The sequence below is a fragment of the Larus michahellis genome, chromosome 5 (assembly GCF_964199755.1).
Source record: "Larus michahellis chromosome 5, bLarMic1.1, whole genome shotgun sequence".
Lineage (NCBI taxonomy): Eukaryota > Metazoa > Chordata > Aves > Charadriiformes > Laridae > Larus > Larus michahellis.
The window spans coordinates 42,585,652-42,611,750 of record NC_133900.1 but is presented as its reverse complement, the minus strand read 5'-3'; the positions used below and the strand labels follow the sequence as shown (position 1 = coordinate 42,611,750).

Sequence of the window (26,099 nt, the reverse complement as noted above, 5' to 3'; positions counted from 1 at the left end):
TAGGGAAAGAAAGTTTATTACACTGCACTTGCACCGGTTGCAAACCTTCGTTAATAGTTTACCCATCAGCTAGGAGAGCTCTTATCATCTGTCGTTGACATGAATATTAATTTGCTTTGAAATGTTTTGATATAATTTTAAATAATGATACTTTTCAAAGTATGAGGATTCAGGATGCTTGCTTTCTAAAGTAGACATTACGAAAATATTTTGGAAAGGTTAATTTTGAAGTATGCAGTGCAAACAGTACATTAACTGGGGGAAAAAATCCCGAACAAAACAATCCCAGCCCACTAAGTATACTGCCCTACTTCTGATGTTTATCTGTAAATATACAGGGCCTGAATCTGCAAATCCTTGTTCACTTCAGTAGTCTTTGTTCATACACGTAGTCCTGTTAACTGCAAAGGGACTATATCCATCATTACATGAGTAAATGTTATTGATTTTGCTGAGATCAGTCATGTTACCAGCATCAATCAGATGATAAACTTTAGTACTAAGATATGAATTCTGCACTTACAAATTTAAATCTTATACCTGATTGTATTTTCTATGTAATGTTTTGCCCTTTTTTTGTATTGGGCTGCTTTATTTTATAAATCATGTTTGAAAAATGGAGATTTGACATGATACGTAGACTTTCAAGGAAGTAAAATGGCACTGCTATTTTTCAACAAAATGGTGTTCTAAGCACACATGTACATCAAGTGTGGTCCATAGCCATTTTGGTCATCTGTTCTAATGAGAAAAAGTCTGTCTTAAGTAGTAATGCTTCTTAAAGCATATTTGTATATTTGTAAGGATGTGATTTTGTACAGTGTGCGGTTCCAAGACCTCTAACAACACCATTCAAAAGTTGAAGAAATCTGGATGCTAATGACTTGACCAAACAGCTGACTGCAGAACTAATGCAAACTCAGGGAGGAGGTTTGTCATAGAACCAGTATTCAGGGAAATTCCCCGTTTAAAGTGCTGCTTTACAGACACTGCTTACACTGAACAACACACAAAGATGCGCATGTGAGGGCATACACTTACGATTATTGATGATACCAACATAGGTACAGCCTGTCAGGTGTCCTAAGCTTACATTTGATACTGAATCACTGGATTATGTGCTGGGCTATAGCCTTTGGCAGTAAACTACTCAGTTAAAAACCTAAATGCTATGTTTTATCAGTTCTAGGTGTGTTCTAGATCTATCTAATCATGCTGGTTTGTCATTCTGATTTTTTTTTTGTGTGTGAGTTTATCAAATAATCCTCAGTATTTGTTTAAAAAAGTGAATGTATTCAATCCTAGAAAAAAATAACTCTTACAAACACATAAATCATGTCTCTAATAAATAGGAAACTTCCCTCCTCCCTTCCCCCCCCCCCCCGGAATAAATGCATGCAGTTCTGAACTGTTGTTTTATATAGCATTTTAGAAAATGTAAACTTTGTGTCACTCTTCTCTGACTTTCAGAGTCTATAAAACACTAATGAAAACAAGGCTCTGCTTTGTTTTGTTAGTTTCAAACCTAAATAAAAAGGTGCAGCTCCAATACGAATAGTTCTGCCTTTTAACAGTTCTGAATTTAGCTTAGAAATTTCTAAGGTAAGAAGTCAAATGAAACTTCGGTAGCCAATTCTGACTATTTTTCTCCAAACTGGCAAATATTATGGGGTAATTCTGGACATTAAATATCACAGGCGTGAATCACAGACTCAAGGGGGAGTAATGAATCAAATGCCACTCTTCTTCAGTTTTTCTAAGCAAAAGCAGGAAAATAATTGTTAATTATTCAGTGTAGCTTGGCCTATTATGCTATGTAATTTTAAAGCAAAGTAAACAGATTAGCAAGTTTATTTGCAAATCTGTTTAATCCTGGTTTATAGGTCCAGCTTTCTTTTTTTTTTTTCTTTTTTTTTTTTTTCCTGAAACATAGGGAATAGCTGTCAAGAAATGAAAAGGCTGGGAATTTGTTTGCGTAAGATATTTTACATATTTAATACAGCTCACTTTTTCCTTGCCCCTTGGTAGACAGAAATGACAAAGAACGTTCTTTTATATTATTAGAAGAACAATAAATTGAAACTTTGTCTCTATAGTAAAGAGATGTTGAGAAGGCTGTGGGTTGAACAGGAGTTGTGGTTGACCAGCACCTTTGAAAACAGCGCTGTACGAAACTCCCTCTAACGCCCCCAACATCAAAGATTACTAATGCCCAGGGAATGTAGTCAAGAGAAATCAAACCCACAGGCTAACTCTCTTTTGTACTATTTTACAAATTCTTTCTTTAGGTTTTGGGTTAATTGAGTAACCTCTAGTTACAAAGTCTTGTCTCCTTGTAGGTAGGTTGTGTTCCTTTCCAGCGCTTACATTTATAAACAGATGTGTCTTCATTCGGTACAGATAAAGAAACTTCTGCACGTTTAGTGTGGCAGAACTGTGAAAATGCTCCCCATTTGCCAGTATCTCCCATTTTGTTGTTTGTATTGGCCAAGAGATGTAATGAAATTAGCTCCAATCAGCCAAACTGTTGTGGTCTAGCCAGGCACAATTCCTTACCAAGTGGGGATGTGAATGACTTGAAAATATGTATCTGTTATCTATTTTTACCTTCATTTGATAGCAACGTTTATGCAGGTATTCACCCCTAGTACCCCAGAAGTGATCATAGCACGTCTATTCAATTAAGTACTCTTTTTGCCATACACTAAGTGAAATTAGTGGTGAATTATTTGGCTGCATTGCTGAGCTGTGCAAATCTTAAGAAAATAAGAAGTTCTAAAGAGTTAAATGAGGGCAGAGTTGGCAATGCTTGCACTGATTGCTTGAAGTAGGTTGAAGTTCACAGTTTATTTGCATTTGAATTAATTGAGATTGGTGTCCAGCAGTGCTTTTCAGAGCAGGTTTCAGAAAGACTTTTTTGTATAATAAAGTACTTGAAAATGTTAGTTGGAAGATGAAGGATATTTAAAATACTTCTTTCTTTTCCTGACAGAGTGAGCTTTTTTTCTCATTTTCCTCTAAGTAAGGCTTATTGTAATTCTGAAATATTTTTACCACTGAATGGGCGTTCTGGTGTTAAAAGCCACTATCATTTTTAAATCAGCATATTAAAAACTTTCTGAAATCATTTTTAGTTTCTTCACAAAGAAGTTCTTAATACCTACAAAAAGAAATAAAATAATCTTAAAACAGCTCATAACATTTGTCAGATAAAGTGTTATTCCTTAGTAAAGAAAAGACAGAAACTTCTAGATTAGTACTTTGCATACTTTTTCTTCCAGTAGGAAACAAAATATTTTAGTTTTCTGCACTGTAACACTGAACTGTATGTATTTTCATTATTATGATAGAACTTTGTCTTCCTAAATAATATGTAAATCATTACTTTTAAACACATTTAAACAAATCAATGAGTGATGAAACAAAAACAGGTAGAAAATTTTCTTCTTTCATGATGGGTAGTGGAAATAAACTTTTTCAAATAGCTTGCAGATTATGAGACATACTTCAAACATTTCAAGTTATATTTTTTTAAATTTTACTTAAAACACCATTACAACTGATAATATATGTTACTTATGGGTTTTGTTAAACTTTGTCAACCATAATTACTATGAAAGAAACAAAAAAAGCACTTTCCCATCATTGTGGCACATCAGTGGAAACCTTAATTCATATGCAAGAGCAGACAAAAATATACTTTTGTTTCTGTTAAGAGACTGAATATACTATCACCAATATTTCAATTATATAAATAATCCTTTAGCATGAGGACTGTATTTAGTGACAGTCATGCCCTTCCAGTGGTAACAAGAAACAGGAGCAACAAAAGTACTGGATGCAGGAAAATGCCATGATATTGAAGGAGATATCCTTAGAAAAAAAGGTAAATAAGCTGCAGAAAAGTGGTAAAAATAACTGCGAAAAAGTTGTTCCTTATATCCAGTCTGAACCTCCCCATTTCAGTTTGTGCCCATTGTCTTTTTGCTGAACTCGCTCCAGTTTATCCATAGTTTCATTGCACTGGGGGGTCCAAAACAAGACACACCACTCCAGAGGTGATCTAACTCAAGAAGTTGATGACCAGCATTCAAAAAAGTTTAGTATGTATCTACATATAAAGACAAAATACATATAAATAATTGAAGAAGAGAAATAAAATAGATTAGGAAGAAACTTCTTCTATGAATTTTATATTCTATAATTTGCCACAAAAGGATTTCTCTTTTTGCAGGAAAGCATAGCAATTTGGCCTCCAGTCAAGACCAGCATAAAAATTCCTGTTGGCTATGATTCCCAGAATGTATTTGTTCCCTGTGTGAATTCTAGATGAGAGTTCACCAAGTACTAGAATGTGTATTTTTTAAGATTGTATTCCCTACATGGAAAAGTTACCAAAATCTAAGTTTTCTTTTAAGAAATTATCCCTGTCACCATCAGATTTATTTTTTTTATGCAAGATTCAAACACATTGAGTATATAAACAGAAAGGAATAGTATCTGCTTTCTGGGACCAAACGCCAGTGTAATGGAAAGCTAAATGCACATGAACAAATGATCAACTCACAAATAACTATGTTTTAGAGTTGCAGCAATCCAACTTCCTATTAATACAGCAGAAAATAACCTATTTTACTTAACTAAAAGAAGAGATGTACCATGTGAATTTCGAAAATGCTTTTTGCATTTGAATTTTTCTTTCAGGAGAAGGGGAATTATTTTTGGTGCATTTTAGAGAGTTTTTTGTCACTTCTGCATCATCATTTCTAGTAGTGTCTAATTTTTCCCTTCTAAGGTTCTGGTTTGAGTCTTAGGTCAACAAAAAGCAGAAGCCTTCATAAGACATAAAGTTTGTACAAAATCTTCGTGACTCTTCACTTTTTATGAAAGATTTGAGGTTGTTGAATCTGTAAAATGAAATCTGAGGCCTAGTGAGTTTGGTAAAGGCAGATTTTCTCTGCGTTGTCCAGGTATTCCTCTGGTCTAAGAGGTGAAGGCTCAGAAAATGGTCAGAAAAACCGTATCATTTCCAAACATTTGCTCAGTTAGCCCCACAGTATCCACAGGAGTGCAAAACCTGATATAAAAATGAAACACCTTATTTTAACTGTGAGTCTTTCTTTTCTTCACTCTGCTCAAGATGGAAACTGGAGTTCAGTTCATCATTTGTTTTATCAGTAGAAAGGCCCCAGAGAAGGAAGAGAGGCTCTTCCTGACAGTATTTTTGGCTTGTCCTTGAAAATGGAATTATATCACATGGGTCCTCCCTCTCCTTGCAGCAACCAAGGTTAGCCATAACCTCACCTTCAGTGAGAAATCGATGTTTTTAATCTTGAGTGCCGATTTTCAAACTGAAATACAGTTCATCACATTGCAGTTCTTCCATATTATCAAGTCCTTTGACAGAGATAATTTTTGTTTAAAATAAACCACAAGACACACAGAACCAGGTTATGATAGTTTGAAGACTGATCGTATTTTGCATTTATTTCCTATGCCTTTTGAGGTGAGTGAATCTCAGATAGTATAGTGGAGAGTTAAAATATTAATTTTAAATTTGCTTGTCCTCTAACATATACGTTACGTTTCTGTCTTCCATTTATGCTACTTGTATATTCTTATGTAAATCTGAAACCCAGCAATAATTAGTACTACGGTAGCATTTTAACATGAAAATTATGTTTCTATTTTAGAGTTTATGATTTTTTTCCTCCAGGCTGGTTTTGATAAACAGTAATATTCTGCAAAAAATGTTCCATGTATTGATGCATGGGCTGACTTAGTTCTTTCCTTGGGACACTGAGAAAAAACATAATTAACATCACTCCTGAGATTTCACTTTTGTATTATGCTAACTCTTCTTTGAACTGGAAACAGTTTTTCAAGTGAATTTAAACTGTGTTGCTTAGCTATAACTACATTTTAGTCTACTATCTAATAATAAGCTGATTCTCTTCTCTTACGCTTGGAGAATTATTGTCACAAAAATATTTGAATACTCAACACTTGTATGTTCTTGTTGCAGTCAGCGAGGTGGAAGGAGGTTATGTGCACCATGGGGGTATCATTTGAAGCATTAGTAGAGTGCTTCAGGCATCAGATCTCAAAATTGGTATCCCCTATGGACCATAACTCTAATATTTAAATATATTTGTGTCCTTTATATCTTTTCAGTGTGATAGGCACATTCATCTACTGCTCTAGGCTCTCAGTAATTTCTTCCATGCATAAGTAAACTTTTTAAAGGGCTTCCATGCTTGCCTTTGTAAAATATGTATGTGGTATACACATAAAAAGTTAATAAAACTATACTGAAAATTTGATTTATATATCCAAAGCCTCAAAATCGGTATCAAAAATAACACCCCCCCAACCCCATGCTATAATTTCTGAGATAGAACAGACCTCATCTTAATTAAAGGATATAAATGAAAGTTTGTCATATAATTTGCTGACTGTAATGAGTTAGAGTGTTTTTGTTATGTGCTAAATCTGACCCCTCCATGAACTGTTTGAAGTAATATGGCTAATAATTTTGGTTTCATCATTCTCTGCTTTCCTTGTGAGAGGCAAAAGGTCTGAATTTAGTGAGTTAGTCTTGTATTTTTGATAAACTGGGTATTTGTTCCTGGAATTATCATGTGTAGATGCTGGAAGAAAGCTTAAAGATCTGACCATGAAGCTCTTAATGGTTAAAATTTAAGCAGAGAGTCTTGTATCTTTGTTCTTTTTTCTAATAAAGAAAGCAAACAGTAGATTGTATGCATGCATTGAAATTCTGAATTCTAAATATCTGTGTTATTTAAGTATTAGATTGGGGCTCTTCCAAAGAGATTTACAATGTTATATACAAAGTATTGCAAAAATCATTGGTAGTTTGGGTTGGTTTTTTTTAAAGATTTGAAGTAAGGACTCATTTTAAACTTCCCATACATCTGAGATTCTTAAGGCCTCAGATTATCATTTTTATTTTCAACATCAATTTTCTTATCTCAGCATGGAGCAGAAGGATGCTGTGGCACATTGATTTATATTTGTTATCATCCCTGTAAGATCCAGTTCTGTATTTTTAAGAAAGGAAAAGATTTGGTAATGTTGGGCGTTCTTTAGCATTGGTTAGCCATCTCTCACTGAAACTGGGTTTCTGAGGTGACCTTTGGAGCTTTTCTGCGCTCCCAGACTGACTGAAAACTGGTTTGGTTACATTTGCATTAATATTATCATAGCAGGTTTGCATCGGTGAAAATATGTGGATAAATCAGACACCATATGTGCAGCTCCACACTTAATTACTAAAAGAACACTTCTGTAATGAAGATTATGGCATTGTTTTGAAATTTGCTTCCTCCTCTTTATCCTTGCATGCATGTTATTTCTGGCCATCTGCAGGAAATATTATGAAATTAGAGTCAGTGGGCAACTCTAACAACAGAAGAATATTAATGGTAAAAATCTGTGTTATTAAAGTAGGTTCCTAAATTACCGGATATTCACCAAGGGCTGTTATGACCCACAATATCAATCTAACTTTTTTTTCCGTTATGTAATGAAATTAAACAACAAAACCCCCAAACTTAAAATGCTTCTTTAGAATGGATGTTTACAGCGTCAAGCTAGGTTAATGTCACATAGTGAAAACAAATCTTTGCAGATGTCATCTGCAGGATGAAAGTCTATTACTTCCGTCTAGATTATTCAGAGTCAACACCAGAAAAGTCTTCCATGTTACTGTGGGATTCAGGGTCAACTTTATATTCACAACAATAAAAGACAGATACCCACGTACTCAGCTTCCTTCAATAGTATTTCAATTATATTTTAAGTATGTTGATTTAAAGTTTCTTGTGCTCACTTTGACATAATAGGGCAAGTAAAGCCATAAATCAGAGAATTAGCTATGTATTTTCACACTGTAGCTAAATAGATAAGTCCTTACTGGACTCTGATATCCATCAGAAAAACAAAAGGTAAAAGTATTAAACTATATTAATCTACCATTTTACAGACAGTCACTAAATGGAATTGGTGGAATGATTTAAAAACATTTTTTTTCTAGTTGAAGTGAAGATGCTTTTCCTGTGTTGTGTGAAGATATTGAGAAAGTATGTGTCATGCACAAACCATGCAAATAGTATAGTTACTTCACTGTTTTATGTAAAGACCAGCTTAGACATCCTGTAGACCTAAAAATGAATATAAGCTTCATTAAAATGTGAAGAAATATCAAGCAGCATGTACTGGAATTAAGATTAGAAAATATTAGCAAAGCTTTCATTAATAAAAAAAAATAAAATTTCTGTGATTATAAGACTTACAAAGAGAAAGTACTATACTATAAACCAAAAAGTATTTTAGAGTATTAATTGATCTGTGTTGGGGCCGCTGCTACCCTCCCATCCTTATCAGTCTTTTCTTTCCTTCTATTGACAGATGATGTTCATATCAGAGGGGAGTGGGCTGAACTAGGGAGCTGATCTGGCCAGAAACTAACCTTTTCCTCCACTGCCCACCACCTCAACTAGTTATGAGTTGGAATATCATGCTCTAACATCATCTTAAACTCTCATGGACCAAACCAGCTTTCTTCAAAATTACGTAAAACAGATTTGAACGAGGGTGTTACTGTGGACGTATAACAGGCAATAAAAATAATTGTCCAAGATAGAAGTTGAACAGAACAGCACAGTCCTGTGACTTCAGTCACTGAGCTGCAGGTAACTACTTCCCTCTCTCGGCCCCCAAGACGTAGTTTTAAGCTTTTCTTTTAGGGCTCCTGGTGGAATACTTTGTCCCTGTGGTATAAATTCAAGTGGGTGATGATAGCCTTATGGGAATGTTATTCTAGAAAGAGATTGCTGGAAAGCAAACACTGTTACAGCTACATTTATCCTCCCAGTCATGTTGCTGATATCACATGATGGTGTGTTTAAAAAAAAAAAAAAAGAAAAAAGCTGGAAAAGGGCTGGCTTGCCTAGCTTTGTACAAAATGGTTCTTCTGGAGTAGATTTTAAATATCGCTTTCCAAATTTCCATCTCCCTTGGGCTTTTGGAGTAGCCAAAAATGGGGTTAAATGTAGACCTGAATCCAAGCTATCTTTCATGAGTGACGTTCAAAGAAGTCAAGTAACTTTGGAAAGAAGGCATAGTTTTGGAGCACTGAATGGTGCTGCACTCTTTTTGCCAATGTATATTGTATGTTACCCTACTGTGCGCTCAAAGCTGTGAGGAGCTCAGAGGCTGTAGTACTATTATGGGCCATGACCAGGGAGCAGTACCTAGTGGCAACTCTCAAATTGGAGCTTGAGTTTTCAGTCGGGGCTGGCTTTAAGCACAGGAGGCTGCCCAAAGCAGGCAACTATTGGGAGAGAGCAGCAATGGCTCTCCTCTTGTTTTCTTTCCGATCATTCAACCCAGAAATTGCAGCCGCTGGCTGCAGTGCCAGCACTGGGTGTTGGCAATCCTTTATTAAGTGAGAAATTAGGGAATACGAGCACTATGCACTGCTACAAGGGACATCCCCTCTCTTTCCTTAGCATCATCCCCTTTCCCCTCATCTCCTGCCCTGTGCAGTAAGAGGAACAATGAACCTAATTCTTCAGTACAGTGCCTTGCGTTTACTGACTCTGTCCTTCGGCACTCTTCTTCCTGACGGAACTTTCTATTGCTACAGAAGTAACTCAGTCCCAGGTCTTATTTTTGGTGGAGGCAAAGAGAGAAGGTTTGACTTGGGTTTGCCATCAGCTGTGATTTGAGATGATCTGTGTGGCATCTTGCTCTGGAGGACAGAAATTGTTATCTCCTCTCTTCACTGTACACACAGATTGCCTCATTTATGCAATGGTGTGCTTAAGATGTTGAAGAAGAGAAAGGTGGATTTTCTGCTCTCTCTTTTGGCAGGGTAATCCTGCTTTTCCACCATGGCCCAAAATGAGAAATTTTGAGAATAAGAGAATGATTATGTGAAACTACTTAATGAACTATATGAATTATAGGAAACTAATAAATGAAAGTCATTAATTAAAGACAAAAAAAGAGGCTTTCTTTCATCTGAATGGACTCCATTGATGCTCTTTTCTCTGCTTAGTTAGTCACACAAGAGCTGTGCAAGAGTATACATGTAATAGTTCTCAGATTGCATTACATGTTGCTGAACAAGATTAAAACCTTTTTTCTGTAGAAATAGTCTCCTGCAAAATAACTTTCAAACCCCTCTTTTTCTTTTTTGATTAATCAGTGGTGGTTTGCAGAAAATCTCATCTGGCTAACAAGAAATATTTGAAATTGCTGAACGGTAGGCAACCCCAGACCTTCAAAATACAGACAGAGGCAAGAGGAGCTTTCAATTCTAATTGTGTAAGGATGCTTACCTGAGTCAGCACTGAGGATGCATTCACGCCGACAGTAACTGATTCATCAATAAAGGACCTGTGCGTAGCTGCAGTACTTGGATGTTTGCCACCAATTATCTGATCAGCGTTTGTAGCTGAGCAGTAGGAATGCGATATTCAGCAATGTCTCCTGGCTCTTTGTCATAGCGTGGCACTTCACAAAGGTGTCCTAGATAACCCCAGGGCCTATGGGGTTGACTCAGAAATTGGGAACAGTGTCAGGGTGGGATGAGAAAAAAGGAAGCACAAACATGTCTCAGGGAGGTAGCATGATTACTCTTGAGGTTGTAGTTTCAGAGCCATAACTTTATATGAGAAGAGAGATGGGATGCTCTTGCCTATACCCAGTTCATACCAGATATGATATGGAGTATCTGGTGGCGGCCGTACCTAAGCCAGCTGAGCTTTAATTTCTTAGTCTCTTCTTAGTGTTTCTTGGCACCATAGATGGTCAAAACTTAGTTCCAGTCAATTTTACATTAACTTTTCCTGTATTTCTATTGTATAAATAAAATTGAAGCTGTTTACCTTTTTGTCTTTCCAAAAAAAATATATATATAAAATACTTACAACACTTTTTTTTTTTTTTGGTCAACAAATGCACACGAAAATTTCATGTTAATATATTATACAGTGGTGGTGGAGGACAGACAAAATTCATTCCTTTCGCATACGGACCGTTTTATCACCACATATTGGCTGCTCCTTACTTTGGTTTTGTATTATCCCCATTTCATTCTTCTTAGAAATGACAGCTTTTTTAGCTAATGAATTATTGAAAGATGTTATTTTACCATTCACTTTAGCTACAAGCTCATCAGGACATTGTCTGTTTTCTGGTTTACTGTCACCATTTCAGCATCCATTTGGAAAGCTTTTGTCTAGTAGATATATCAGACCAGTATAAAACCATACAAAATAAAACTCTGTAAAATAATACAAGGCAGTTAAAACATAGCAGGAAATGAAGGTTCTGATCCTAATGAATGGGATTGTGAGCAGACAATAAGAGAAATGCATTATTTTATTAGAAGTATCTATGCAAAATTTAAAGAAGGATGCAGTTGTTCAATGAAAAATTAATATGATCTATAATGATGCACCATATTTACTATGAATAGTAGAATGTAAAAGACCAAGTCAGCTGTCAAAAAATTTTTTTAATCAGCTATGACACTGCAGGGTGGGATTTTTTTGTTCTATAAAATTTCAAACTGTATGTGTTTGCTTCATATTCTACTCAGTCTAATAATTTCATTTTACATAGGGAGAGAAGATTCTTCTTTTATTCACTTGCACTTTAATGTCCAAGTGAAGCAGCAAGTCCATCAGACATCAGAGTTTCAATTCAAATTGGGGTCAAAGACATATCTTCAAACTTTTTCCCATAGTATTCTCAAAGAATGCAGCTAAGCTGACAGGTTCTGGACATTTCCCCAATTGATGGATCTAAGAAAGCTCTTGAATACAATACGTTGCACCAGCAACCCAAGTCAGCTTTATGACTGACAGAACAAGTGCAAATTTCTGTATTTCTTTCTGACTATGCTGAAATCAGGCTCGTGAAGAAAGTTGACCTTCATGGCAGTAAAGAAGAAAGAGAGACAAGTCACTGCAAAGCAGGAAAGAAGAGAGGAGAAAAACTCCACAGCAATTAAATTAAAAAGGAGAAAATGCCTATAACTATGTTAGGTATTCAAGTATAGAACACTTTATTTGTATATTTCTGTGTATCTGTATGGTTAGACACAGACTTTTTCAAAACACAATCATAAGCAACTTTGGATTTCGTTCATTTTAGTTAATGGAGTTATTTTAGAGGGTTTTTTTCCATCTTTTTGAACCTTCATTGTCACTAAGCCCTATAAATAGGGTAAAATTCTGGACTAAACATACTAAAGTGGATTTTAGAGTTGTTTTCATGTTTTCAATTAGGTCAGCATTTCATCTGTAGTTGACTTAATTATATTAATGCAGGCACTGAGGGAGAGCACTGGAGGGCAAATGTATTTTGTGTTCAATCCCGATAAGGACAGACCGCCCTCAGCTACAAAAAGTCCTTGTTTATTTAAATAGCTGCAACAGTCATCAGTCCTTTTGGTTACTGATCGAACTGTGGTTCGATTCAATGATACCAAAATCCGCAAGCATCTTTATTCTCTGCAGTTTGATGATTTGATATTTCCTGTTGGTGTTTGTACTGTTGTGTATGCTCCTCTTCATCACACCAGGGTGCAGCCATGTCATTCTGATAAGTGTTCATCTGTTTTTAAGCAGTCAGGGAGCTCATGGTTCCAAGTCATAGACTTTCCCATATCACATTTCTCTCTGATATGTCCTCTAGCTATCTTCCCACACTATGAAGGGAAACACTACTTCCCCTGCCCCAAACTGCCTACCTCCTCTCTTTATGTGTTTGTTTTGTAGCACCTGATTTCCTTCTTTAGTCCTTTATAAATTTTTGCTACATCAAATCCCATTAGAGGTAAAAACCCCAAACCCACCTATTGCAATCTTTGCCATTTTTATGGTGGTCTTGAGCCACATCTTCCAGACGAGCTGACTAAAGTGGCTGAGTCATTGAAAAATCTCTTTCACTGGGCAAGAAGGATAGGACCCCATCTCTGTTGGCTAGAACATTATAATAGAGCAAGTTCCATAGACATAAAGGGGTAAAATCATAATATTAACCAGAATATTTGCTTGAGATTCCCTAAATTACCTTGGTAGTTTGAATTAATGGTAGGCATATCACGGTTTAGCATTCATTCAAGGAGTTCAGCAACACCAAGGCTTCAATGTTTTTGTTGGTAACTAACGTTTTACCAAAATCCAAAATTTCCATGAATAACAAATGGGAGAAGTAGGGGTGGTAGATTAGCATGTCATAGCAAATATGGAGGAATTTTAGTCTTTAATTTAGCAGCTTACCCATTTAACAAAAAAAGTTGTATCTTGAGTGGCCATTTTGCCTTCTCCAGGATGACATATTTGCTCAAAAATAGACTGAATGATTTACTATGGAAGTGTAAACAGCTGTTTCTCTTATTACATTTAATTAGTTTGCAGTATTTTATTTAAGAAGACTAAATAAAAAACTTGAAAAACAAAATATTTGTCTTTTCTAGCATGCACAGTGCACACGGTTACACAATGGTATGTTAGGTGTTAAGTTACAAATTTTGCAAAATGGTAACAGTACCAAAATATTTGCCTGAGTTCTAAGCTGGCAGATTTTGTATTTCTGATTTCATAACATAAAGCAGTTGAATTCCCATCGGTTCAGATACTGCCATGATGTTAAACATTAATCCTCTAGGATATTGAGGAACCAGCTGTAACAAGCTTTCTTAATGAGGGAAGAAAGAGACCGCCTTGCCGACAGTGTAACTCCCATAAACTAGCACTTGTATATATCAATGATGGTGAATACACCAGTTTCCTGAGGCTGATACTGAAGTCTTAGGGAAAAGTTAGATCAACACGCACAATTCAGTTCCATTTAAAAAAAGCCCCTCTGAGATGCGTGAAAGATAGTAACCTCTTTTTGTTCTGCTTTCTGTAATATCGAAGAAATTGTGAGATTGCAGTTGTGAGATCGTGTGACGGACGTGATAAGAATGGTTTAAAATTGCCATTTTTCATTCCGTTATAATTCATTGAAACCTGGATCACTGATACTGAGACATCTGGTGTCATCCTTTAAATAAATAAATAAATAAATATGCTTAAAATGGTAAGATTAAATTAGCGCATGAAGTTAACAGCAAAGTTTTCACCTAATAATTGTCCCCTCCGCGTTATGGGTGTTTTGGTCTTTCGGATATGCCCCTGGCACCCTCGGGCCACTCGTGTCCGGAGCCACAAGAGCCACCTGTAAGCCTTTAGGCCCCACTCCAAAGAAGCTCTTCTAGAAAAGCCCTGGGCAGCTGCATCTTGCTCGCTTTCCCCCCCGGCAGACTTGCTGCCTGGGCTTCTGCTGTTATCCGACAGCACCTGACGGCGCAAGCAGCCTGGGGGCAGAGCCCGAGTACCCGCGAAAGGCAGGGGAAACCTGGCTCTTGTGCTGGCTGCTTACCAGGGAGGTGTCCTGGGGGACGCATCCCAGAGCCAGCTGACATGTTTCTAGCGCCTACACAAAGACCAAGTGTGGTAGTGCAGGACCAGGAGCGCGAGGGTCTGCACCCCACCTTCTGCTCGTGCAGCGCGATAGCTTTGCAATTCAAATCAGGAGAGGAGTGAGGGAGGGATGGACAGGAGTCAGCAGAAGGCCGGATTCATCTGGCACGGTGAGTGGTTTTCGTGAGATTTCTAAAAAAACCTGTTTCTCCGCTTGCGTGTTCCAGCGCATGAGCTATTAGCAGCATCGCTGGCTGTTCCGAAATGACTGTGCTAGCCTCTTTCAGTGGGTGGAGGATGAAGAGCGTGTGCCTGCCTAGTCGGTGGCTGTGGCCACGCAAAGTAGCAGCGGAAGGACGGAACAGATGGGTACACAGATGCACGAGCTGTTGGCTGCCGTGGCAGCGCTGCGTTTCGCTGTTGCGAGCCCCAAGCCTGCTGTACGTAGTTAAGGTGACCTAACAAGTCCAGTTGAGAGCGTGGCTGCCGCTTCTGGAGGAGAACTGGAAGGTGACAGCATGAGGTGTGCTGTGTGTGAAAGCCTGGAGTGGAGAGCTGCCATCACGACACTGTGATTTGCTTTCCATGTAGCATTTTAACGAGGACAAACTTTGCTAGATATGGATTATGGCTGCATTCGTAGAGAGAATCTGATGCTGTGATTACTCATTAAGAACCCCATTGTTGGTATGATGGCTTGGAGAAGTTTGTTGTGAGGTTTTTGAGGACGCAGACCGAGGGTAAAGATGTGGAGACACTTTTTAGTGGTAGAGGCAAGCTAATGGTAGAAGACATACTTTTGGCTAAAACTTCTGCTACTTGTTCAAAGCTCATGTAATACAATAATCTCTATTTATACAAAAAATATCTTGTTTGCAGATGCCTTTCTGCCATGAAACCATAATGGTAGGTAAAAGCATTTTAAGAAAGGGTAGTGGCGTATTCTTTCTTGGCAGGTATTTGCATCCATCAGTATATACAGTGAAGTCCTCAAAGTCACAGGCAATGAAGCATGGTTTATATTTATTACTGTAGCCGTATTACAAACTTATTAATAACACTGAATATGGTGATAGAACTTATGTTCTTTTTCTGAGACATGTAAAACAGACAATTAATTTAATCTTTGGTTTTTCAGATCAATAGTATGTAAAAGACAAAGACTGACATGACCCAAGGGTATACAGCACTACTCATTGATATGTTGAAAATGACCTTTTAAATAATGTCAGGTTAATATCTGATGTGTCTTCTCTCTTAAAGGTAGGAGGAATGCAGTGATCTAGCCAGTATTTAAGATTTAATTTATTATACTATGTAGGTGCGTTAAGTTGATTAAATCAGTTTATTGGGGTGGGATGGTTGTATTTTCAAATGAATTATATTTCTGTTCTTAATGCCAAATAACCTGGCTAGTCACCATTTAGTAATGCAGAACAAGAGAATAATAGCTGAGGAAATTGGGAAACAATTTCTTTGAAAGTGGGAAAAAATTCTTAATTTTAAATATATGTACATTTAAAAATAGGGCATTCTCATATTTAGGTTTATATTTTCACTCTTCATATTAACTCTGTCTAAGTCAGCTTTCACTAAGTACACATACTATAACACATTTGGAACTGGTTGTGTGTAACATGATATTTTTTCAGTCTTCCCCGTGAAGATTACAGCATGAGGAGAGGTAAAATTAGTATATACTTGCTAAACTCTCAGAATAGCAACGTCTCTACTAGTCCAACAATTCCAAGGAATAGTCAGGCAGAGAACAAAATTTACCTTACCAATGAACTGCTGAGGAGATTTAGAAAGGATAATAAACTTTGAGAGGAAGCACTCACCATGGTATCCTAGAATATATTAATCATGATTAGATATTCATAAGGAAGGTGTCAGAACTGGATTTAGTTTGTTTTCCATAAGGTATTGAAATCGCAAGGGTGAAAAACACCAGCATGAGAGAAAGGGGAGATAGAGATTTGCCTTGCGTTTTGTCAAGAATTGAAAGAAATTGTCTACCACTCAGGTGTGAGTGGTTCATCAACTGGGATAACTGTGGCAATTACGTGAACTTTTCATAGCAATTTCTTTGCTTAAAAAAAATTCACTGAAAAATACTTGAATTATTTGATATCATACCCTTTACATACCCTTTTATGGAAATAAAAATAGATAAGCAATATTTTCCCTCACAGCCAAAATTTATTGCACCTGGTGGCTTAGGAGCTGAATAAATGAACCAATTATTTTCAAAGCAGTTATTCCTTTCTTTCTGAGTGTAATATTGTCATTGGTTTTAAGATAAAGCAGGCAATGTGCATCACACACAGATACCATAAATACCTGTAATTTGCGCTTATGCATATTGAAGTATAATGTACAAGCCCTGATATGTATCAGTCTAGTGTGCCTTTGCTTACAGAAGAACATACCTTGAATTTACAAGTGATAGTTTAAGTTCAAAAAGGTTGGATATTCAGTTTATGTAAGACTGTCTGCCTTGGAGTTTGTATGTGTGTTTGAATCTTATCCCCATTATTGATACTATTTGAGGGTTTGAGTGCAATAGAAATATGGAAGATTATTCAGCATCAACTACCAGATTTGGAAACACAAAGGGTTTAATGCTGTAAAATCAATAGCCTCAGCTAAGTGAAAAGGTAATATATAATGTTATGGTATTTTTGAGATAAGTAAAATAGCGATTTAACTATAACTGAGGATCTTGCAGCATAAACCACTCCTGAGACAGTCTGAAAGTTTCAAGGCTGGAAAATTAGCCCCAGTTGCTCTGCTGAGCAGAATAAATTGTGTTTGATTGCATTGTACCAAATATATTCACTGTCTGCATTTTTAATCAAGAGTGTATACCAAGTAGAATTTTCTTTAATGAAATAAAATATTTCATACTTGTGCTTCGTAAGTTGCAGTATAAAACTGTGATTAAATGTTTCTTCTTTGCAGTTCTGGTTTGAACAGAGTATTTTTCCCCCATCCCGGTGATAAGGGTCAGCTTGAAGAATATATACACCCTCATAAGACAACTAAATCATAACCAAGGTTTCTGTATGAATGGCTGCAAACTGAATACATGAGAAAATATTGTTTAAAGAGGTGTTCAATATAGAAATGATTTTGGAAATTTTATGAAAAGAAGATGACAGAACAGGAACACAAGTTACAAATTATATGGGGCAGATCAGGTTACTTGCTTGAGGAATGATCTTATGGTCTCAATTCCCTTACCTAAATGAGGCAAGTGAGATGCCCTAAGGTATTCCATCTGCCAGTTCAGAAGGTACAACTCTCCCAGCAGTGTTCTTCACCCAAGGGTTTTAAGGAACAAACTTGTCACAGAATAAAAGAATCCTCTTACGGATAATAATGTATCAAAAAGTTTCAGAAGTAACTGAAATGGAGAGAAGTCAACAGTGAGAAAACTTCAGTGTGCATCAGATTCATGAACGCTCTGGAAATAGGCTAAAAAGTAAGATGACAGACAGAGCTTTCTGAGAATCAGAAAGGAAAATCTAAATTTGATACTGAAGAACTTACTGTACAGTGAGAAATAAGGAATAACCATTATCTGTTCCACATCCTTCACTCTATCCCTCCTCATCTTTTCAGGCGCATCTAAGGTTGACAGAGAACAACGTAGAGGAATCCCATAATATAGATCAGTTTAATGATAAAATAGCAGGCGAAACTCACTGTTAATAAGAAGATTAATACACATGAGGAAAAAAAAAACAGCACCCTAATTATGTACATACAATGAGGAAAACAAACCCCACACCCTAATTATTTATGTGCAACGAGTAGCTGTGAATTAGCTGTTTGCATTCATAGGACATACGAGAGTTATTGTTAACAGTTGTCTGAGAATTTCTGGTCAGTGCTTAGTGGCAGACAAATTGTATATATACTAAAAGATGTGCTGCAATATTTTTTATTTCTCTCTATATTTTAACCTGTTAGTTATATTATAAATGTAATAATTATTAAATACAATTTTATATTAACATTATAAAGCATATATTATTATAATTTGTATTATAATTATATGCGTAGTAAAATATTTTAGAGTATGAAAATTATTGGGAAAGGAATATCAAACGACAAGGAAAATATCCAGCTATCTAAGTGCCTGGTGCATCCCTGTCTTGAATACTGTATTAGTTTCTGGTTAAGCTCCTTAAAAAAATATAGTACGATAAGGAATGTACAGAGAAAGAAACAGGAAAACCCAGAAGTACAGATTGGTCTCTGTTTGAAGACAGAGTAAACAAAATAAATTAAATAAATATGGTTATATCACTGTAAAGAAGCAACACTCTTCACACCCACATAATGTTACGGAAATAAAAATATACATAAATTAAAAAAGGAAGCAGATAAACTTAAGGATCTAAAGTCCATCACTGGCTAGTAGACAAAATGGCTAGCTGCAGTTTCTAGCTCAGGCAGTACAGGGACTTGGGGGAATAAACTAACTTGTCCGTTCTCTCCCTGTTTCTTTACTTATCCTTTAAGCATCTACCATTGCCCACCAATTTAATAATAAGTAGTTATTAAACAGCATTTGCCTCTCTTTACAGTATCACAACAGTGCTTAGTGCAAAAAAAGAACCGGAGCAAGAGTTCTGGAAATATAAGGTACAGTTTGATTAATAGCTGCTTAATGACAACCCCTGGTGAAGTAGGTGAAAAGTAACATCAACATACAGGATAAAGAACTTCTAAACATTAGAGTGGTGAAAATATGGGGTGGAACTACTTATTTCTGCAAAGCCTTAGAAATAACTTCAAAAGACCAAAAGATGTCAGATGATACTCAGGATCTCTAGAAAATGACAGACTACTCATAATTATATTAATCAACATGTAAGTTATTATTTTTTCTTATCTTAAAATTCTTACAGGTATGTAAGGGCAGTATTGTAATATGTGGCGCTTGTATTTACTTAAGTTTGTTACATGAACAAATACATCACTGGAAAAAATGGTAAAGGTCAGGAATGTATCTGCCTGACAATCTGATTGCACAACTTTCTCAGCACAAGTAGATTCACTACACTGCTTTCTGGGTGATGCCTCAGTGACGTGACAAACTCAAAGAAGAAAGATATCTGTTCAATAGCATTTCACTGAAATTGTCAAATATAATTGAATAACACTTGCATATTTCTTGGAATATGTCTTTCAAATCTGGCCTCTCCCTTGTCTTCCCTGGCTGTGCTCCTGCTTAATTCAGATCATAAGTTTCAGTCTGTGGTGACTTCCCTGAGAGACAGAAAGTGAGGTTAACGCCTCATTCATCTTTGATTAAGGCACACACACCATCCACCCTCTGGGCCCTTCCAAAGTTCTCAGAAATACATATACTGTCTGGGAGATTAAAGTAGAACTTTGTTTTCCACTTTTCCAAACAGTGATAGCAGAAAAATACAAAGGATTAAGTTGCTTGTACTTAGGAGCTCTACAGTGAGCTATATTTGTTGAACTCTCGTTTTTCAAAATATTTATTAAAATCTGTATTAATAATGCTCAAAATCTTTGACGATTTGCTTGACCCTGAAACTCCTTAAGACCACTGATCTCCAGTTCTTGTGAAAGATAAATTCTTTTATATAATATCCTGTGCACTTAATAAAAGCATGCTAAGTAACTGTAGTCATTCATACATTCCAATTAAATGATCTATGAAAAAGTCTCTGGCAGCTTAAAACTCATTATGTCCACCATGACTCAAAACAAACAAAAAAAAAAGTGAAAATAAAAGTCATCATTGCGGGTGGCAGAGCACTGGCACAGGCTGCCCAGGGAGGTGGTGGAGTCTCCGTCTCTGGAGACATTCAAACCCACCCGAACACGTTCCTGTGCAACCTGCTCTAGGTGACCCTGCTCTGGCAGGGGGGTTGGACTAGATGATCTCCAGAGGTCCCTTCCAACCATACCATTCTGTGACTCTGTGATATAATAAAAAAACTAAAAGCAACTGCTATACAAATATGTAATTCATGAAGTTAAAAATAAGGAAGAATGTTATCTGAACACTGAAACATCAAATTCTGTCAGATTACAATCAATGACTAAACAAGATCTAGAGCATTAATGCAAGTTTTCATTCAGAAATACACCACTTTGCCCCAGAGTGCATGGCATCCTTTAAAAACCCAATTTCTGATTGTTTGATAATAGAGCTATTAAAAGTACAAAAATCCTTTACGTACCATTTGTGCTGTACCTCCAAATAGAAATAACAAGCAATTTATTTTAGGTATCGTGACTATATAAAGTTCATGCCTTATTTCTTTCTATACGCAGCAACAAAATCTGGAGTTTTAATGAAGCTTTGAAAACTCATTTTTATTCCTTCTCTTTAATTTAATGCTTTAACAATGTAAGTCTTTAAGGACAAATCATGATTTTTCTTAAAATCAAGACTTAATCATAGCATCATTTTAAGGAGAACTGCGGTTTCGGTGGTAGTTTTTTAAGAAGTAGCCACTTAAGTTGTGCAATAAATTCAATAAAAAATTTATAATGCTTTGAAAAAAATGTATTTTTTATTTCTGAAAAAGCAAATAATAACTACAGACACACTACACACTTTTGGGACTTTAGGTGGCATCTGTCCAAAAAAGCTGGCTTTAACCTTTTAAATGTTCATCCAAGTAACAGGCAATGAAGTCAGAAACTAAGCATGTAATAATTTTCTATTGTTTTGGACAAGTACAAAGAAGAAGCCTTTCAGGGTCAAACAATTTCAGAACTATAAGGACTCTATTCTTTTACACCACATGAGGCTAAAATATATGCAGTTTAGATGGGAGGGTGCTGGAATGTTGCTGCCCTTACTGTCTTCTGTGAAATGACTGTTCTCCAAACTAATTTTCATTGTACGGAGACATATTCCACAAGTGCACAAAGGGGACAAAGGTTCAGCTGTGCATAGCTGGTTTCAGCATGCATAACCGCTAAGCTAATCTGATTGTGACCCTGAAAGTCAACAATAAACTATTTTCAAAAACTTTTTTTCAACAAACACGAATAAAGAGGTGTTTTCTTTGAGATTAAAAGTCAAGATTCTGATTTTTCTTCTTTCTTCGTTTTTTTTTTTTTTTTCCTTTTGTAATGAAATTATTGTTCCAATAGCAGTGATACTGAGAACTAGCACAAGGGCAGTGAAGAAAAATGCGATTTATGACATACTGGAATTCTCAGAGTTCTAAAATAATCTTTTCCGGTGTTTCAAGTCAGTGAGCTAGATTTGTTGTAATAACCCCATAGTAAAGGTCCACTGGAACATCAGATTAGTGGTTCTGTTTTGGTGGAAGTATGAGAGGAACCCAAGAAAACTTACTTGCCGTGTCACTTTCTATCATCACTTAATATCCAGTTACTGAACACGTGTAAAAGAACTATCCTTAAATTACTTATGTAAAATATATCTCTGTATTAGAGCTTGTTGTCTTTGTTTCAAATCATTCACTGATTAATATATTCTGTGAGAAATCTCCTAGGAGAGATACCCCTACTATGTATATTAGAATAGCTGTAGTACCAAAAAAAAGTGCTTGAAGTGGGAACTATTGGAATAAGCAATGACAAATGAGAAGAAATCTTAGATCTGATTAATAGGGAGACCCAGAATGAGATTGGTTTGGGTGGAAGAAAAGATAGGTGGTGTGACAGTAGGATGGTACGTTAATCTCAAGCTTGAGTTTGAGTGAAAGGTATGAAAGCTCGGCAGGCTGGTAAAAGTCAGTTGGAATGAGAATGAAACAGACAGGGACCGTTAAGTGGTTTTACCAAGTTTGGTAGACTAGTCCCCAAAGAAGACTTATGCAGGATCCCATTACTGAGACTGTGAATAGAGGTAAGGCTAGAGTCCATTTAATACCTTTGATATCTCCACAGAAATTAATTCTATGCAGCCCCTGCCTTCGGGTGACTGTGAAGACTACTGCTATATGAAGAATGATAGTCAAACCCACAGTTTGTGTAACAGTATTGCCAGGGGCACAACTATAAATGATACAGGATAATAAGCGATCCCCAATTTGTTCACATTTTCTGCTCAGCTGATTTACTATAAAAAAGGAAATGTTATGCAAGACTTTAATGTTCTGTGCACACTCTGGGCTCTTAGGGCACACTTACGACATTTTGTACTTATTCATGTATATCTTTATTCTTATCAGAGATTTTGATATTAGCTGGGTAAGTGCCTTAGAAGAAAGGTAGAAAGGGGAAAAAATAAACACTCATGCATAAGTCAGCCTGTAGAGAAGTTGTTCATCTCTGTCCAATGCTACAGGACTAAATAATATAGACTAAGCAGAATGACTTGCACGTGTCTTGAAGTGATGAGGATCAGTTTGCCGTGTTGTCCGTTTAGCATGATAGTTTCAACACAGATGCTGAATATCAATGATAAATATCAAATATCTCTAGTCCATACTGAAACCACTTATGAAATGCACGTTTGTGGGTCCATTAGGAACCATGTAAGGAAATTGTCATGCCATATAATCTATAAAATCTGTGAGTATGATTATAATAGGCCTTCCATAGTTCTGATCTTATCTTTATGAAGTTACAATGTCTTAGTCCAGTCAAAAGCAGCAATGCAAATTCTCTATGTGTTTTTCAGCATCTCTTGCTGATTTTCTCGTAGATTTAAGAAGTTTGTCAAGGTCTTTAACAGCAGAAACATTTCTGTGCATTCTTCCAGATTGTTGTGTTTCTCCCTTTCTAGTATCAGTATCTAATATCCTAATTTTAATTCTAATGGGTCACACCTTAACATGTCACGGTAGCTGAATAAGGTGGGCGTGGTTCATGAAACCAATCATTCAAATAGAAACTAATTCTTTGATAACCTATTTTAAAATATACCAGAACATTGCCATCAGCAAAAACTGAAGTTTCATACGTTTGTTTGAAATCTGTGATTTTTAGTGTTCTTACACAAATTTCAACAAGGTGCTATTGTTTATGCAAATAAAAATAGTTATTGAACCCCCTTTGTACTCACTGTAAAAGACACTATGTTGTAATGTTATGAAATAGGTGTTAAGAATTATTGCGGAGTCTCCCCTGGGATGACAATATTTTTCTTGCTCATAATAAAACAGCGTTAGACAAGTATGTAGCAATACATACGTACAAAACTGTACCAACAACCCTGTTTGAAATAACTATTTCCAAAGACAAACAACATTCACTAAATGTAATCAATCCTAAAACAAAAGTATTCACATCATTTCCTGAAGTGTCCTGTGACCTAACATTGCTTAAAGATCTATTTGCTGTTTTGGCTTTGTTTCTAAGAAGTATTAGAATGCTGGTGCATTTACCATGGTAGTCCTTTGTCAGTCCAGGTCACCTGCAACATGATTTGTGGGATTCTGAAACAGAAACAACCAAAACCCCAAACGAATCAAAGAAAATTTTTTCAAATAATCTACCTTGAATTTTGCATTTGATTGCAGTGATTTCTGGGGCAAGTTTTGGCGAGTTTACATAATAGACTGAAAATATTCTTATAATGCTGACATATGCAATAAAGCTTATAGACTATACATAATTTCAACAATGCAATTCATCCAGAATATTGGCAGAAAACACAGTGCTTTGCTTACGTTTCAGACTTCAATGCTGGTGAGATAAAGATAATACTAGACGTATGCAGGTATTTTACGCTTTTAGGGTGTGAACAGCGTATCACAGGATGCTGTATTTAAAATAAAAAGTTGATGAACACGTCATTGATGATCATCTTTTTTCCTTCGTGTAAGAAAAACAGTGTTGAATTTTTCACCACTGCTTTTCTATTATGTCCTATGTTTTCTGAGGCTTTTCCCGGTTGTTTCCTCAGTGAACCTCTCAATTGAGTGACAAGAAAGTGTTCAGTTCAGCACAACGGAATTGATACTGTGGTCCCAAATACTACTCACTTTTTTTCTTTTTCTTTTTGCTGTTGGGCCAGATGTATTACGCTATTTATATTATATTTATTTAAGTCCAGAAATGGAATAACAGTATTGTAAACTTTTATTATTTGACTTGATACATAGTAGTATTGCAGTCTGTCGCTGAACTTTTACATTTTATTTTGACAGGAGCAGACCGGTAAAGATGTTTATGTGGTGGTCAGCTGTTTTACTTCTTGGATGCATTTTGCTGGGAGCAGACGGGTGGCCGGCCAAGGAAGGATACGACTTTAGGCCCTATCAGCCCCTAGTAAGATTACGCCACAAGGTACAGATCATTCTCTAGCACTTCTATCTTTTCTTCTATGATCAAGGGATAAATTACATTCCAGCCTTGTCTTGTTTGTGTTTATTGGAGTAACGTTCAGAAAATAATTAATTCAGAAACAATGCTTGCAAAAATATGGACTTGATTTTACAAGTAAACAGGAGCTGTTTTGATTTGAAAGCCCAGAAATCTTTCAAAGATAGTGAGCTAAGTTCTGTTCTAGTTTCACAAAGTAGAGATTATGTTTATCAAAAGAAACTCGGAGAGAGAGCCAGGACATGTTGTCTCAAAGCAACTGTCAGCATCTGCTCAAGGCAATGACTTTTCCCGAAACACACTGGATTTCAGACCAAGCAGCAACCAAGGGAACTGTCTGTCAAAGCAGCATGGTGTTGAAGTTAACTGATCACCAAAAACTTGTCTGCATGAGGCAGATGTTCACAGCGCTCGCCGAATTTAGGAGTTTTGAACCATGGCATAGTGCAGGTGTTTCCTGAGATACTGGGCTTTCCAGCTTCAAGCACTATATGCCATTCAAATTTTGCTTACTTGCCACACCTTTGTCATGAATGCAGGACTCCCAAACCAGTTCTCAGCTAACAAATCCTGCTCTTCTTCTGGTAGCTAGAGGAAAACTGCTGTGGTGGCTCTATAAAAGAAGGAACAGGGTTGTAATATCTCTGAAGTTAGCATAGGTGTGATCAGCTTCCTAGTTTCCTCTTGGTACGGTAGTCATGGGAGCAACATCTGGGGAGGTCTAAGGCCTAAAATTTGGCCAACCAAGATGATAAAAAAACCTTCTTTTTCCACTTCTGAATCTGGGTGCTTCAACTAGATATCCAGAATTATAGCCAGAAACTCTAAATATCAGTTTCTATTAATGTTTCAAGATCTGGCTGGTTTAATTTCTCAATACTTTTTATAAAATATGAAAGCTATTTCCAATTGCTCCTCAGTTCGAAAAAAAAATGATCAAAAAGCATGTGATTCTATCTCAGCATATAAGGAGGAGGAACTGATAATTGAATTCTGCTCAAATGAGCAAAACATTTGCCTATTAGCAAATACCTGCTGTATACTATTGTTGTGGTTTAACCCCAGGTCCCAGCCAGAACCGTGCAGCCCCTCATGCAGTTCTCCCCCTTTGCCCCAGAAGGGGAGAAAAGGGAGAAGAAAGAGAAAAGGAGGATAAAGAGAAAGAAAGAAACCTCATGGGTTGAGATAAAGACAGTTTAATAGAACAATAACAGAAAAGGAAAATAACAACCATAATAATAATGACACAAGTCACTCTCATTGCCCTGTGAACTGGCACCATCCTGA

The 26,099-nt window shown here is 36.4% G+C and overlaps 1 protein-coding gene across 4 annotated transcripts in view; it reads left to right on the top strand.

The window, feature by feature from the left end:
- The window catches only part of FSTL5 (follistatin like 5), a 422,258-nt gene that overhangs the window by 103,492 nt on the left and 292,667 nt on the right, over window positions 1-26,099 (top strand). For 3 of the 4 annotated variants that reach the window (XM_074589804.1, XM_074589802.1, XM_074589805.1), the window contains exon 2: window positions 24,638-24,776. In XM_074589804.1, the coding sequence (XP_074445905.1) occupies window positions 24,654-24,776 (123 nt within the window). In that variant the 5' untranslated portion in view covers window positions 24,638-24,653. Of the gene's footprint in view, window positions 1-8,467; window positions 8,715-24,637; window positions 24,777-26,099 lie in introns of those variants that run through there. The other variant, XM_074589803.1, reaches the window with a different exon arrangement.